At 43.3% G+C, this 16,032-nt stretch overlaps 1 protein-coding gene across 4 annotated transcripts in view; it reads right to left on the bottom strand.

Moving 5' to 3' along the window:
- ARMC9 (armadillo repeat containing 9) overlaps nt 1-16,032 on the bottom strand; it is a 155,966-nt gene that overhangs the window by 113,868 nt on the left and 26,066 nt on the right. For all 4 annotated transcript variants that reach the window (XM_057551074.1, XM_057551075.1, XM_007184710.3 and 1 more), the window contains exons 8-9: nt 10,240-10,397; nt 3,998-4,096 (exon numbers count right to left, since the gene is read on the bottom strand). In XM_057551074.1, coding sequence (XP_057407057.1) covers nt 3,998-4,096; nt 10,240-10,397 — 257 coding nt within the window. The remainder of the gene's footprint in view (nt 1-3,997; nt 4,097-10,239; nt 10,398-16,032) is intronic.

Here is a 16,032-nt window from a genome sequence, read left to right as displayed (position 1 = left end):
GAGGGGGTGACTTACTGGATTTGCACCGCTCTGCACCCCCCTCCTCTGGGCAGTGAGGCTGCACAGAGAGCACAGCCCCAGTGGTACGGGTGGAGGGGGTGCAGAGCAGGGGCTGGGCCACAGCTGTCCGTGACGGGGGGAGAAAGTTTCTTTAAGTCCAGGGCTCAAAAGTAGGTTACCCACCTGCCTGCCAAAAATAAAAAAAATCCACATTCTCCAATATAAGCTTTGTCAGAATCAGTGGCAATATCTTCAGCTCCTTTTTCCTTCATTCTATTGTTGTATTTTTCGATTGGTTCAGAACTCAGGGGGAAGAAGGGTCTTATTTACTGAACCCTTCTGAACTTTCAACAGTGAATGAGGTTGCAGAGGGCCAGATTCTTAACAGCCAGATTTAAAAACCAGTATCAAAGGCACTAAACTTTGTAGTACCAGCCATTTTCTGATGGGCCCCAGCCAGGCTCCTGTCAAGTACAGTGAATTGAAACGCTCAAGCCCGAGGAGAAGCTGATCAAGGACCAGGCTAGAAAGAAGGCTGGGCTGTGCCTACCTATTTATCTTGAAATTGATGGCATCCTGTTTGGACTTAGGGTTGACTATATTCCCTTAAACAAATAAAAAAGCAATCTTCTTCCAAATCCTAGATCCTATCGGCTCAGTCACCAGACATCCGATCTAAATTGTATCCTAATTTCCTCTTCATGCGTTATAAATCTGACATCATACATTGACTTTAGGCATGCCTAGTCAACTACAATATTCTTTTACACTTCCATAATGATCCCTCACCCACTTTTTATCACCTTATAAGAAAAATATACTAGGAACAATAAAAAATTGTTTGCAGTTTTTATGGCCTGTTACTAAGTCAGTGACTCAAGTCAGGAAAAAAAAAAACAGTTACGAGTTAAGGCAAACAGAGCGCATCCTCTCTCCCGTGGTTTCTGAGGCTTACGCTCTGTACCTTAGTGCCACCATAACAGGGAAGGATGGTAGGACCAGTCTCTTGACAAATGAAGGTAACTTCTAACGGGATGAAATATCAGATACGTTGTTCCCCCATCCCCTTTTATACCGCTCCTTTTAAACATGACATCAGTTTTGTTCACGTGGCCCGTGGGATCTTAGTTCCCTGACCGGGGACTGAACCCGTGCCCCCTGCAGTGGAAGCGCGGAGTCTTAACCACTGGACTGCCAGGGAAGTCCCAACATCAGTTTTAAACATGCTGGATGCAGCACTCCGCCAACAGACAGGATTCTTGTATATGCAAGACAGGGTGGGATTTTATAAACAAACCTGAAGAACACTAAGTATTTACTGAATTAATACATAAATGGAAGCAGGGGGGAAAGAAGTGGTCTTATTAGACACAGATCCTGCTATGCTAATTACTGCTAGAAAGCCATCATTTTTGGTAAACACACTCTGATCCTTAATGTTACCTTAGGTTGAGGACTTACAGCTAAGCATATACTGGACACAGAGGGTCAACTCAGCCAGGCCACAGGGATGTGGCGTGAAGCCCCTCATCCTGGAGGGCCTATGAGGGAGTTACTTTTTCGAAACTCGGATGTCTGTGTGTGCTTTACTGACATTTTAAAAACGGTCGATTCGCTAAGATTCCTGTATGCTGACATCACTGCGCCCACATCCTAGAGCACGGACTCCGCAGCTCCCGCCCACGTGTGGCACAGCCGACGCAGCGAAAGCCTGGCGGTGCACTTGCACGTGCACCCCGAGGACATAGTCAAGGACGCTGGCTCTTCACCACGTTGCCATGTCCTTTCTACCAAGATCCACGAGAGGAACTCTCCTCAGGTCTTAGCACCAGAAAAACCCTGTGCAGCAGTTTTTTGACCTTCCAGTCCTCAAAAAAAAATGTACTTAGACTTGTTTTTAAATTGTAAGAGTAATATACCTACTTGGAAAAGTTCACGGTCTAAAGGGCACATAGGGGACGTTGGTAGCATTGAAATGGTCTACTGTGGGCATGTGTGATGGGCTCGTAGGCGTTCATTTTACTGCTGTGCTTCACGGGCTACACATGTAGCACAAATGCCGTTACAGATGCAGTGAATATCGCCCTCTCTTCCTTTAGAAATAAGTCATGTAACTGTTTTTTGCACAGGCTACTAGGAAGCCCACAGCCAAATCTGAGCCTCGCTCCCAGGGGTACGGTAACTTAGGACATGCATTTTTTTATGCTAGCCTTAGCCCTGGCTTACTTTTATTCTTCCTACCCTCATTTTCCTTTAAGCACAATTTCTTTTCTTCTCCCAGCATTACTGAGATATAACTGGCATACAACATTGTGTGAGTTTCAGGCATACAATGTGATAATCTGCTAAATGCATATATTGTGAAATGATTACCACAATAAGGTTAGTTAACACAGCTGTCACCTCACATAGTTGCCTTTTGCTGTTGTAAGAACATTTAAGATCTACTCTCTTAGAAACCTTCAAGTACACAATACAGTATTGTTAACTGTAGTCATCATGCTACACATTACATCCCCAGACCTATTCATCTTAAAGCCAGATGTCTGTACCCTTTGACCAACATCCCCTCATCTCCCCAACTCCCTGGCGACCACCAATCTACTTTCAGTTTCTATGAATTCTAACCAAAATTTCTTTATTTTTATTTTCTATTTTTTCATTTCTCATATTTGTGTTTTCTTATAATAAGCTGCTTCAAATCTACTTGAGAATCAGGTAGATTATTTTAATGCTGAAAAAGGCCTTGTTTATGAAGACCCTAGTATTAATGTGCAAACACTTAATTAAAAGCTGGGGCTCTGACCCTCGGGGTTGCCTCAGGCTCACCCGGTGCTTCCTTCCTAATTGCCCGGCTCCACACACTCAGCCTGCGGACCAGGCGGCAGGTTGGTGTGCGCTCGCGGGACATGGGTTCACAAATTCTGAAAACTTCCTCTGGAGACACAGCTATACTCGTGCCCCTGGTTAAGAACCCGACTCAGCTCCACATGCCTCCAGAGGAGCTCTCCTAGGAAGGACACATCACCTACGTAATGTCTTGGCCTGTAACGCAAACTTGAATCTGACCACAAGGGAACATCAACCACAAAAGGAGAAATGTTCTATTTTTAAAGAAGGGGAAGGACTGTCTTCTTTTAAAATGTCGATGTCATGAAAGTCAAAGAAAGAAAGACAGGAGGGGGTGGGGTGGTGGGGGGAAGTGTTGAAGCTGAAAGGAGGCTAAAGAGACAGGACAAATCAACGTAATACCTGAGCCCACACTCCGGGCACGGGGGAGGGGCTGCTGTAGAGGACGTTAATGGCTCCGCTGGCAAAACTGGGAAATGCGCTGTACGTTAGTCAGGTAAAAATACTGCCTCAATATTAAATTTACTGAAGTTGACAATCACATGGTTAAATAAGAGAACACTGCTGTTAAGAAATGCACACTGCACTCCAGTATTTAGGAGCAAAGGGCCATAAACATATGTAATTTATCCTCAGATGGTTCAGCAAACATATTGTGTGTGTATGGGTGTGTGTGGAGAGAAAGTAAACAAACAAATGAGTAATACGCTAGCAGTTGGTGAATATGGGTAAAGGGTATACAAGTGTCCTTCGGGCAGTTTTTGCAGCTTTTCTGTACGTTTGCAATGATTCTAAGTATAAAGTTTAAAAAGATAAAAGGAAAGCCCGTCTGACACCGCACAACCCCAACACGGCAGTGATTTTTCAAACAGGACGAGGTTTCCTTCATTTCCTACTGCCTTGCTGCCATTACCTGCCCTGGGACCCAACAAGCAGCTCCGCCTGGAAGAGACAAACGCGCCTCCCCCGCCCCCGCCCCCAGGAGGTCGCCTCCAGTGGCCCAAACCCACTTTTCCTTCTGGGAACGCACAGACCTCCAAAGCCCGCTGAGATGCAGACTCCGAATGTGTTATTTCCTCCTGTTCTCTCATGTTTTAAAGTTACGGGATTCTGACAAACGGGGGCAGACCCGGGCGCAGAGCCTCACCGTGCCGGGCCTCGTGAAGTCCACACTGCGCGCCAGGCTCTGCCGCATCTGGTTGCTGAAGAGGCGGACGCAGACGCTCTGCAGGTACTCGGGGGTGATCTGCGGGAGGACAGAGGATGGAGGCGGATGAAAGGGGTGAGACATCCCCAGAGCCGTGAGAGGCACGCTAGCCAGTGTCGGAGCTGACTCTCAACAGCCTCTCTGAGGGCACAAAGGTGAGCTTTTGCTTTAACATCGCAGCCCCAGGGAGTTGAAGCACTGAGCCTGACGCAAAAACTAACACACTACTGGTGTGGTCACGGGATAGCATACTTTAAGTTACAGAACTCCACTTAACGTACTCCTGCTGTCACGTAAAATAAACTGATTTTTCCTTTTTTTCTTGGCTGCACAGGGCGGCTTGTGGGATCTCAGTTCCCTGACCAGGGATTGAACCCGTGCCCTCAGCAGTGAAGCTGCAGAGTCCTAACCACTGGACCGCCAGGGATTTCCCATAAAATCAACTGATTTTAAACCATTTTTTGTTAATTCAAGCAACAAAGTCACTGGGTGGCCATAATGTGATGGAAAGAAAGCCAGACTGAAAATCTGAAGATCTGGGCTCAAGCAGTGGACTTGAGAAAACCAACAGCTCTGCCTCCTGCTTTCCTGACCTGTCAGATGAAATGAATGAGGTCACGGCTCTGCGTCACGGGGTGGGGGGGGGGGGTGTAAATGAGATCAAGGGAGAGCCTAGCACATGACAGATGGCTCAGTAAACGCTTATTGAATGAGTGACGGAGACACTTTATAAACTATCCAGCGCTAGACAACAGGAGGCTGGGTTACTGCTGCATCAATGCCACTGCATCATGGCCTCTTCCTTCAGCATCTCTCATACCTCTCTCATTAGCTACCATGACTCAGGATGGACATCCAGCATCTAAGGTGGTAATCTCTGAAACGTTTTCTTTTCATCTTATGTCTTTTCTTTTCATAGAAGTAACATGTGCTCATTTAAAAGGTAACACAACCTCTCCCCAGCCCCACCCCAAGAGCCAATCCCTGGAGGTAACTACTCTTAACAATTTTACCCCCTTCCAGACTTTTTCCTGTGCCTGATTGTGAGAGGGAAGCTCCTTTTCCCCAGCCTCATGATTCCATGTGCTGAACTTCCATATGGTAATGTAACTGGCTCTCTTCCTACCCCTCACTCATTCGTCCCCACAAGAGAAAGACAACTCAACTGGCTGGTGAGTTGGAAAGAGCCAGAATGCTGGGCTGGACCCTTTTCTCTCCCTATGGTACTCCTGTCTGTCCCCTTGAAACATCTGGTCTGTTTCGGCCACCAGAAAGACTGTCCCTCTGTGCCTCTGGTCATCCCTCGACACTCAGCTATAAGTAACTCAGACAAAGAAGGGCCCCATCTCAAGGCTGCACCCCTTACATTATCTTGAGCCCATTTCCTCTGAATTCGCACAGTATCAAAATTTAATCATTCCTTTTTCATCCCGTACATTTAACCTTACCTTGTAAACCTGTTCCTTTCCTACAACCTAGAAACATGTCCAAATATATTTAATATTTTAAAAATACCTTCCCCTTTCTCCTCCCTAGGCCCTCATCTATCAACCACCCTCTCAGTGTTCTTCCTTCACAGCCAAGGTCCTTGAAAGAACAGCCGACGTTTGCCGCCTCCCCCTCACTTTACCTTTCAACACACCACAGTCGAGCCCCCATCTGAATCACCCCAAGGAAACTCATGGCAAAGGCCACCACCAATGACCTTCTAAGTGTCAGAAACATTGGACACTTTTCAGTTGTGGACTTCTAGAGTTTTCTGTGATTTTTGAGACTTTGGATCAACCCCTTGCTCCTGAAACTGTTTCCTCTTTTGGCTGATACCGGAACTGATACCAGACCCATCCCTTTAACAAGGAAATCTGATTCTTTCTCTCTCTTGCTTAAAACAAGTGAGTGAGAAAAGGAAGTGAATAAACAGTTGACTAAAAGACAAATCTATAAATGGCCAAAAACCATATGAAAATATATTCAGCCTCATACATAATTAAAGAAATGTAAATTGAAACATTCAGAATACCAAGTTTTACTTACCAAACTGGCAAAAATTTCAACGTATAATCATGTCCAGTGTTGGCAAATGTGTGGAGAAATAGATGCTCTGATACGCTACTGGGGGTGGGGGGTGGGGGGTGGGTAGACATTGTTGAAATCTTTGGAGAAATAATTTGGCAAAACATCTCAAAATTTTAATGCCCATAACCTTTGACCTAGCAATTCCATTCTTAGGCTCTTATCTTACCTATATTCAAAGGTATACAGTATATACAAGGATGTTCATTATAACAGTTTTTGTTATAGCAAACAAAAAAATCTAAATGTTCCTCGTCAGAGATCTGATGAATTATGGTTCACCCTTGCAGTGGAATAATAATGTACAAGCATCAAAAAGAATGAAGTAGGGCTTCCCTGGTGGTGCAGTGGTTGAGAGTCTGCCTGCCAGTGCAGGGGACACGGGTTCGAGCCCTGGTCTGGGAAGATCCCATATGCCGCGGAGCGACTAGGCCCGTAAGCCACAATTACTGAGCCTGCGCGTCTGGAGCCTGTGCTCCTCAACAAGAGAGGCCGCGATAGTGAGAGGCCCGTGCACCGCGATGAAGAGTGGCCCCCGCTTGCCACAACTAGAGAAAAGCCCTCGCACAGAAATGAAGACCCAACACAGCCAAAAATAAATAAATAAATAAATAAATAAATAAAAGAAGGAAGAAACTATTTAAAAAAAAAAAAAGAATGAAGTAGGTGTGTGGTCATGTGGAAAGATCTCCAAGATATATTGAAAGTGAAATAGCAAGTTCGAGAAGAGCAATGGGTCACAAGATCCCAAGTAAGTGTGTGCATACCGTATGCACACACACACACGTGCACACACATGCACATACATAGAAGTGTTCTGAAATAATACACAAGAAAGTGTTAATCTTGAATGTCAGTAAGAAAATGAGACTTAGGAATTGTGTGTGGAAGGGGCCTTTTGCTCTAACTATATACTCCTCTGAATTGTTTCAATCTTTTACCAAGAGCACATATTTCTTTTACATGAAGAACAAGCTAGTTAAGATTCCAGTGTTCCCCCCAACCCCATCTCTCCCTGTTTTGATAGTGGAGCCCCTTCCAACCCCTGCCTGGTGGTCTGCAGGCCTCTGCTTGCACACTCCAGCTGTAAGAGCCCACGTGCCCATCTGTGGCCTGCATGCCACACCTGGCGTCACGTCGACCCTGGCTGTAGGAAGCACACCAGGATGATGGCAGTTACGTTTTAAGAGGAGAGAAGGCAAAAGGAAAACACACACTTTCTTTTTATTTATTTCTGTACTGTTTGAATTTTCTTTTTTTCTTTCTTTTTTCTATTTTTTGGCCATGCTGTGCGGCATGCGGGATCTTAGTTCCCTGACCAGGGATCGAACCCGTGCCCCCTGCAGTGGAAGAGCGGTGTCTTAACCACCGGACCGCCAGGGAAGTCCCTGAATTTTCTATGTACATGCCTTCTTTTTCTTCTTTTTTGTCAACAGTGGTTATATAAGCCATTTTTGCTTTGTGTCTGGCTGGTACTTTTCTGTACTAAAGAAAAATCAGTGTGTGTTATTTTCAAAACTAAAAAAACCCTAACAATTTTCAAGATATACATTTCAAAAGCTCCTCACTAACTACAGGATAAAGCACAAATTCCTAAGCATGGTCTACAGATCTCTCCATGCCCTTCCCCAATCCACCTCCTCTGCAACATCTTTCAACACATGCCACCCCCCAGCTTTGGCTATTCCAGCCATACCAAGCAACTCTGAGCAGTTTTGTTGAGCATTTGTGTGTGTGCTTTCACATGAGCAAAGGCGTTTCAGTGCAGGATACCAAAACATATTAAAAAGCTATTATTGGACTTCCCTGGTGGCGCAGTGGTTAAGAATCCGCCTGCCAATGCAGGGGACACGGGTTCGAGCCCTGGTCCAGGAAGATCCCACACGCCACAGAGCAACTATCCCATGCGCCACAACTACTGAGCCTGCGCTCTAGAGCCCGCACGCCACAACTACTGAGCCCGCGCACCACAACTACTGAAGCCCGTGCGCCTAGAGCCCATGCTCCGCAACAAGAGAAGCCACCACAATGAGAAGCCCGCGCACTGCAATGAAGAGTAGCCCCCGCTCGCCGCAACTTGAGAAAGCCCGCACACAGCAACGAAGACCCAATGCAGACAAAAAAATATATAAATAAATAAATTAAAAAAAGAAAAGCTGTTATGGTAGAAAAACAATACACAGCTCTTGCTTTGGCCTAGAGCCCTGGGGTAGCCCCAGGGAGCTGAATAACTAATCCCTTCCAAGTGTTTACTCAAACGTCCACTTATGAAGGTGAAAACCTGGAAACAACCTTAATGTGCAACAACAGGGACCCAACATTAAATAAAGTATGGCATTGCCCACGACAGAAAACTCCACAGCCATGAGAGGTGAGGCATCATAGGACGATATTTAACGACTTCAAGAATACATGATTCAGTATTCAGGAAAAAAGCAGATCAGAAAATTGTGTGAACTGAGTCCATTTTTGTAAAACATGTGTATCTAAGTATTGAAAAAAGTCTGGAATGTTAACAAGTGTTATTACTAAGTGACACAATGACAGGTAATTTTCATTTTATTTTTTGCATCGTTCTATATTTTTGAAATTTTCTGTAATACATTTTATTTTGTAATCACATTTTAAGTTGCTAAAACTAGTTTAATACACAAACTTATATTGGTGATAAAATTGCATAAAGCTTAATACACACACACACACACACACACACACACACACACACACAGGAGTACAAGTAAAACTGGGGAAATCAGGATAAGAGCAACAGATTGTATCAATGCCAATATCCTGGCTGAGATATTATACTATAGTTTTGCAAACTGTTACAACTGGCAGAAACTGGACAAAGGGTACAAGGACTCTCTCTGCATTATTTCTTAAAATTACATGTGAACCCACAATTACTTCCATTTAAAAAAAACTATATTTCCACAAAGCGATTTTATTATACTTTCTAACTTTTTATTGAGTAGAACACCAGAGTCATTCCCATTAAAGTCAGGAATAAGACAAACATGCCCATGAGCACATTGAACAGCGTCCCAGAGTCTTAGCCAATAAGCTAAGGGGAAAAAAAAGAAAGTTATGATATATAAGGACAAAAACAAAAATATCATTATTTGAAAATGATATGACTGCCAATCTAGAATACAGAAGAATCAATCAGAAGAATCTATCAGATTAATAGAGTTCAGAAAGGTAGCTGGATACAAAATCAGTATATGAAAATCTATAGCTCTCCTATATACCAACAGGGTATTTCCCCCTCATTTTTATGCCACTACCTAATTCTTTTTCTAATGCCAATTTATTCTTTGCTAACATTAAGAATAGGGTAGAGATGCATGTGTCTTTTTGAGTTACGGTTTCCTCTGGGTATATGCCCAGCAGTGGGATTGCTGGGCATTGTGGCACTATTTACAATAGCCAGGTCATGGAAGCAACCTAAATGCCCATCGACAGATGAATGGATAAAGAAGATGTGGTACATATATACATGGAATATTACTCAGCCATAAAAAGGAACGAAATGGAGTCATCTGTAGAGATGTGGATGGACCTAGAGATTGCCATACAGAGTGAAGTAAGTCAGAAAGAGAAAAACAAATATTGTATATTAACGCATATTTGTGGAATCTAGAAAAATGGTACAGATGAACCTGTTTGCAAGGCAGAAATAAAGGCACAAACATAGAGAACGAACAATATGGACACCAAGGGGGGAAAGAGGGTGTGGATGAATTGGGAGATTGGGATTGACATATATACACTAATATGTATAAAATAGATAACTAATGAGGACGTGCTGTATAGCACAGGGAACTCCACTTTGCTGTACAGTAGAAACTAACACAACATTGTAAAACAACTATATCCCAATTAAAAAAAAAATAAGGTAAAGAAATAAAGACACAGTAGATAATGTGTCAGGAAAAATGGATGAAATACTGCAGCAGCGTGATAAACAGCTGCACGTTGGCTTTGTGACGTGGAAGAGCAGGCGTCACTGGCTGGGGGTGGCCAGGAATTGTGTATCAACACAGTCCATGCTCATGACACAACTTTATCTCAAAAAAGACACACGAACAATGGGGGACCTTCCTTACCATCTTGCCACTGACTGTGGCCTCCAGAGAATCCACCAGCTCTGCTGTGACTCCGATGAGACTGTGGTAGTCCGCCTGGATCTTATTGTACCGTTTCAAGTACGTCATTGACCTATGCTCAGCTTCTACCAGCTGCTGGTGGAGCTGCTGCAACATTTCTAGGAAGACGATATATATTTATATTAAAACAAAACAAAAAAGCAACAATTTAAAAGACCCCTACAAAACAAAAAATAAGTATATTCTGCTCAAGGGAATACCATGCCTACTGTCAGAATATTTTACTATAACAATGAACTTGACGCTCCGTATTTGTGTTTAACACTTCTTCTGTCTCATGCCACTTTTAATTTCAAAGTGCTTTGTAATCACTGATTTTTTCATTTCTTATCCCCGGTAGTTCAACTGAGTCATCACTGGCTTTCCTAACAAAATCTATTTCCTTGGCTGAACCCCATGCAACTTCTTTTAGTTCCTCTCTCTATTTACAAGAAACAAACTCAATGTTTCTTTCTAGAATCAGCTCACAAAATGGTTGAACCAAAACTGAGTTTTTTTTCTCCGTTTGTGCCCCGTGAGGTTGTCTGGGGGATAACTCATAACCGCAAGAGAGTTCTTCATTTTAAGTAAAGGTCAGGGCTGCTTGACAGGTGCTGAGAAAACTCAAATCCAGAATTAGGTAAGATTCCAGGTGTTCATTCTGCCAGTTCGATGAAGCATAAGTCTTAGAGTGGCAGCCTTGGAAGGTTCTAGGGTTCTCTTCTTGGAATACCCCCCCACCCTGCCCCCGTACCCCCTGGCAGCACTTGATGGCCAAGCCACCCTGGGCACAGTTGGACTATGCAAATCTTCTTCGGTGTCAGTACTCCTTGGCCCTATCCTACTTTTTCCCTTTCCTGGAAGGCTATGTTTTGGATGGAAGGACTTGTTGCTGCCCCCAAACCCACGTTAACTCACTACTGTCCTGATCCAGGCACTGTATAATACTTAGTCTTCATTTTAGAACACATTTCATGTATACAGAGAGAGCCTTTAAAATTATAAAGACCAAATATAGCCATTATTTTATAATAACTTTAATGGAGTATAATCTATAAAAATATTGAATCACTTATGTTGTATACCTGAAACTAATAAAATATTGTAAATCAACTATAATTCAGTTAAAGACCTGGGTTCAAATCTCTAACCTACCAATTTCTTGCTGGGTAACCTGGGGCAAGACACTTAATGTCTCTGCTTCTCATTTCGTAACCTATAAAATGGGGAAAATGATAATGATCTTGAAGGGTTATTGTGAGGATTAAAGAACACATATACTCAAAGTGCCAAGCACACTGCTGGCCCACAGCAGCTGCCCATACATGGCAGCTATTATTATTATTGCCTTTCATGGAAAGGAGTCAAAGATTTTCTAAATATATTTCTATGCAAGTAGATAACTTGAAAAAGTGGCAGAAAGGTTACGTCCTAAAGCAGTGGTATGCAAACTTCAAAATATATCAAAATTATCCAAAAATAAAGATGATCAAGCTTTACCTTCAGAGACTCTGATTTTGTGATATTGGGTAGGGGCTAAGTATCCATACTGTCAACAAACTCCCGTCTCTGACACAGACCACAAGTTTGAGAAACACTGTCCTAAATTATCTTTTCCTCCTAATTTGTGTCCTAAACAGCTATGAGGATCACCCACATTCAAACTGTATTTCAAAAACTTTTATATGTCACAATTGTTGATGTGCAGAAGTAAAATATTTTAACTACTAAAACCCAAAATATCACATAATGAATTATTATTATTATTATTTAACACCCATCAAATCTCAGTATTGAAAGATAACTTTAAAAAGTCATCTGACACAGGGCTTCCCTGGTGGCGCAGTGGTTGAGAATCTGCCTGCCAATGCAGGGGACACGGGTTCGAGCCCTGGTCTGGGAAGATCCCACACGCCGCGGAGCAACTAGGCCCGTGAGCCACAACTACTGAGCCTGCACGTCTGGAGCCTGTGCCCCGCAACAAGAGAGGCTGCGACAGTGAAAGGCCCGCGCACCGCGATGAAGAGTGGCCCCCGCTGTTTGCCACAACTAGAGAAAGCCCTAGCATAGAAACGAAGACCCAACACAGCCAAAAAAATTAAATAAATAAATAAGTCAGGAGCTCTTTAAAAAAAAAAAAAAAAAGTCATCTGACACAAATTTACATCCAGTACTTGAACCTCTGGAGAACATTCCTAGAAATCATTTATCAATCTTCTCCTAATATAATATTGGGAAGGAGTCACTACCTTCCTCCTACACTAAGTATCATTTAAGCTTTTTCATACATCCAAAACTCAAAATTACATAAACAAGAACTTCCAAGGATGAAAATTTTAGATTATTCATAGTCCCATTTTATGGGAATAAATATTAAAGAGTATCTGTGACATTTTTCTCAACGTGTACCAAGTGCCAGATGAATGAAATACCAAAACCCATTAGCTGGGTCAAATGACTTCCCAAATTATCAGTGTTAATGTCATCAAAGTAGTCCCTCTCGAAAGGGGACTGTAGCAAAAAACTCTTCCCCTCATAAACGCATTGTACGACTAACTAAACGTTAGGGACTATTTGTGGAACTTTTGCCTTGGGAACCCAGAATTGATATTTATGACAGTTTCAAAGTATGGTAACCTGAGGCAAAAGAGCCTTAACTGCCAGCAGCCTATAGGAAAGAGAGAAGTAGGCAACTGGGCTGAAACGTTCATAACCCTTTCAAATACACCATTTAGCAAAAACAGCCTGCTATCCAGAGATATCACCTTGCAGACACCTTAACTGGCTACAAACAGGACCTGACCATTACTGTAAGCTATCTGGGTTACAGCTCAAAATATCAACTTTATTTTTGAACATTAAACAGAACTTTGACTCTTTTTTTCCCTGTCAAATTGTGACAGGGAAGAGCTAAATCAGACTCCATATTCCGATCTGTTTCTTAGACTTTAATCTTTGCTTTTCGTTGCTTTTGTTATTATAAACATACATAACGGCCTGCCTCAGGGAACCCTGCCCACCTGTGGATGGCTGCAAGAAAGAAGAAACTAACACTTCCCCTCGCCGAGTCTGGTCATTCCAGAAGATGCTTTGCAAGACTGATGGCCCTTTTACTTTACTTCCTCACCACCTCTCCCTCTCTGATTCTATAAAAGAAACTGGCATCCAGACCCAGATAAGATGGTTTTTCAGAGACACCAGTCTGCCATCTTCACGGTCTGCCGGCTTTCCGAATAAAGTCGTATTCCTTGCCTCAAGACCTTGTCTCCGATTCATTGGCCTGTCATGCGGCGAGCAAAGCGAGCTTGGACTCAGTAACAAAAAGTTTTATGAGACAAGGACAACTAAGCTAAGATGCCTTGCCATGCAAGATCTCAACTTTTAATGGAGATGTCTTGGTCCACGTTATTTTAATGAAACTGTCGTAATCATGCCAGCAAAATTTATTGAGACTCTATATTTCAAAGCCACTGACATAATTTGTGCAAAAGTCCAAAGAACTGCATCCCAAGCTTTAAACAAAAGATATACAACCAAAAGAATGCCAGTTAAGGTCACAAAGAGTGACCTTATATTTCCTATAATTTCCTATATTTCCTATAATTTGAGCATGAAATGAATCAATAACAAAAGTGATGGGCATCTTTCCCACAGTAAAGCAGTCAAGCTTTCCCTTGTTGACATTTCTACTTCATTTAGATGCATTGTTTTTTTTTTAAGAGTAGATGAGATTTGATTTTAGAGACATCTTGGCTGCTCAAGATGATACATTTTAAAATATGGAATTTTTTTCTAACCTAATATAAAAAACTAAAATCAATCACTCTACCTTTATTATATCAAACAATTTTTTCTTTGTATTTAGATATAAATCGGCTCTTTGCTATTCTGCTAATCCACAAACACTGGAGGAAGAAAGTTAAGGCTTATAACTAGGAATATAGGACATCATTTTCAAAAATAATATTTACAGCTCTGAACTCTAGGAGAATGATCAGTTGCCCATTTTCTGAAGGGGTCAAATGCATAGTGCCAGAAATGCGAAAAGATACTATTTCTGTATCCTTTTTAGATGGCTAGGTGACAATAATAATCCAGTATGCTATATTTCCAACCTAAGTTTTTATCCTTAACACCATTTTTAATATAATTCCTTTTGAGAGACTTTTCCACTCCAAGCACTTTTCTCACCTTCTTCAAAAGCTTCTGGAAATCTCACTCTGCCCATGAAACCTTCCTATCAAGACACATAATGATATTATCCAACCATTCCATTTAAAAAACAACACCTGGGCTTCCCTGGTGGCGCAGTGGTTAAGAATCCGCCTGCCAGTGCAGGGGACACAGGTTCGAGCCCTGGTCCGGGAAGATCCCACATGCCAGGGAGCAACTAAGCCCATGCGCTACAACTGCTGAGCCTGCGCTCTAGAGCCCATGAGCCACAACTACTGAAGCCCGTGTGCCTACAGCCCATGCTCCTCAACAAGAGAAGCCACTGCAACAAGAAGCCCGCGCACCGCAACGAAGAGGAGACCCTGCTCGCCGCAACTAGAGAAAGTCCACGCGCAGCAACAAAGACCCAACACAGCCAAAAATAGATAAATAAATTTTTTAAAAAAGAAATAAAAATAAAAAACAACACCTGGGGCTAGAATTGAATTGGGGGCTTGTCTGTGCCTTGTGGTCACTGCAGCTTTAGCAATGACCACAAGGCACAGAAGACACAGTGGTGACAATTAGCTATGGTGACACTGGGCCTGGGCCGGAGCCCCTGGTACAAGTGCCCTGCGGTGCTAATCTCTCATCTCCATGGCAATACTGCATTTGGGGGTTATTCTGCCACAGACACAAACTGTGCCTGCCAGACTCAATTCCACAGACATCCTGCTTAGCTATCCTCAGAAAACTCAATTAAAATCAAACTTAAAGAAGGCTCGAAAAACCTGGTCTCCTTGCTGAAATACCAAATGAAAGGTCTGTAGAAAAATACAGGCTCTTCTACTTGCACTCCCCCTCCCATGTTTATTTTGTCTGCAAAATTGGGCCACTTATCAGAGACATAACTGGTTGCCGGCAAGAAGCTATCCCCCCAAACTGCAGGGCATGCTGGGTGACAGGAGGTGGCAGAAACTTGGGAATCCAGGAGAAGTTTCTCACCACCTTCCTGTCCCCAATGCCTAGGAGTCCAAAGACCGACTCTGAACAAGGACTAAACAGACTCAGCCAAGAATTGGGCTTTCCTGGTGGCGCAGTGGTTAAGAATCCGCCTGCCAGTGCAGGGGACATGGGTTCAAGCCCTGGGTTGGGAAGTTCCCACATGCCACGGAGCAACGAAGTCCGTGCGCCACAACTACTGAGCCTGCGCTCTAGAGCCCGCGTGCCATAACTACTGAAGCCTGCGAGACTAGAGCCCGTGCTCTGCAACAAGAGAAACCAGCGCAATGAGAAGCCCGTGCACCGCAATGAAGAGTAGCCCCCGCTCGCCACAACTAGAGAAAGCCCGCACGCAGCAACGAAGACCCAACGCAGCCAAAAATAAATAAATAAAATAAATAAATAAATTGAAAAAAAAAAAAAGAATTAAGGCAGTTCTCTGGGACCCAAAGGACGCAGGTTGGCTGGTGGTTTTAAAATATGACTGCAGGGGGCTTCCCTGGTGGCGCAGTGGTTGAGAATCTGCTTGCCAATGCAGGGGACACGGGTTCAAGCCCTGGTCTGGGAAGATCCCACATGCCACGGAGTGACTAGGCCCGT

The sequence above is a fragment of the Balaenoptera acutorostrata genome, chromosome 8 (assembly GCF_949987535.1).
Source record: "Balaenoptera acutorostrata chromosome 8, mBalAcu1.1, whole genome shotgun sequence".
NCBI lineage: Eukaryota > Metazoa > Chordata > Mammalia > Artiodactyla > Balaenopteridae > Balaenoptera > Balaenoptera acutorostrata.
The sequence above is the reverse complement of the archived record's forward strand: the minus strand, read 5'-3'. Positions and strand labels throughout refer to the sequence as shown.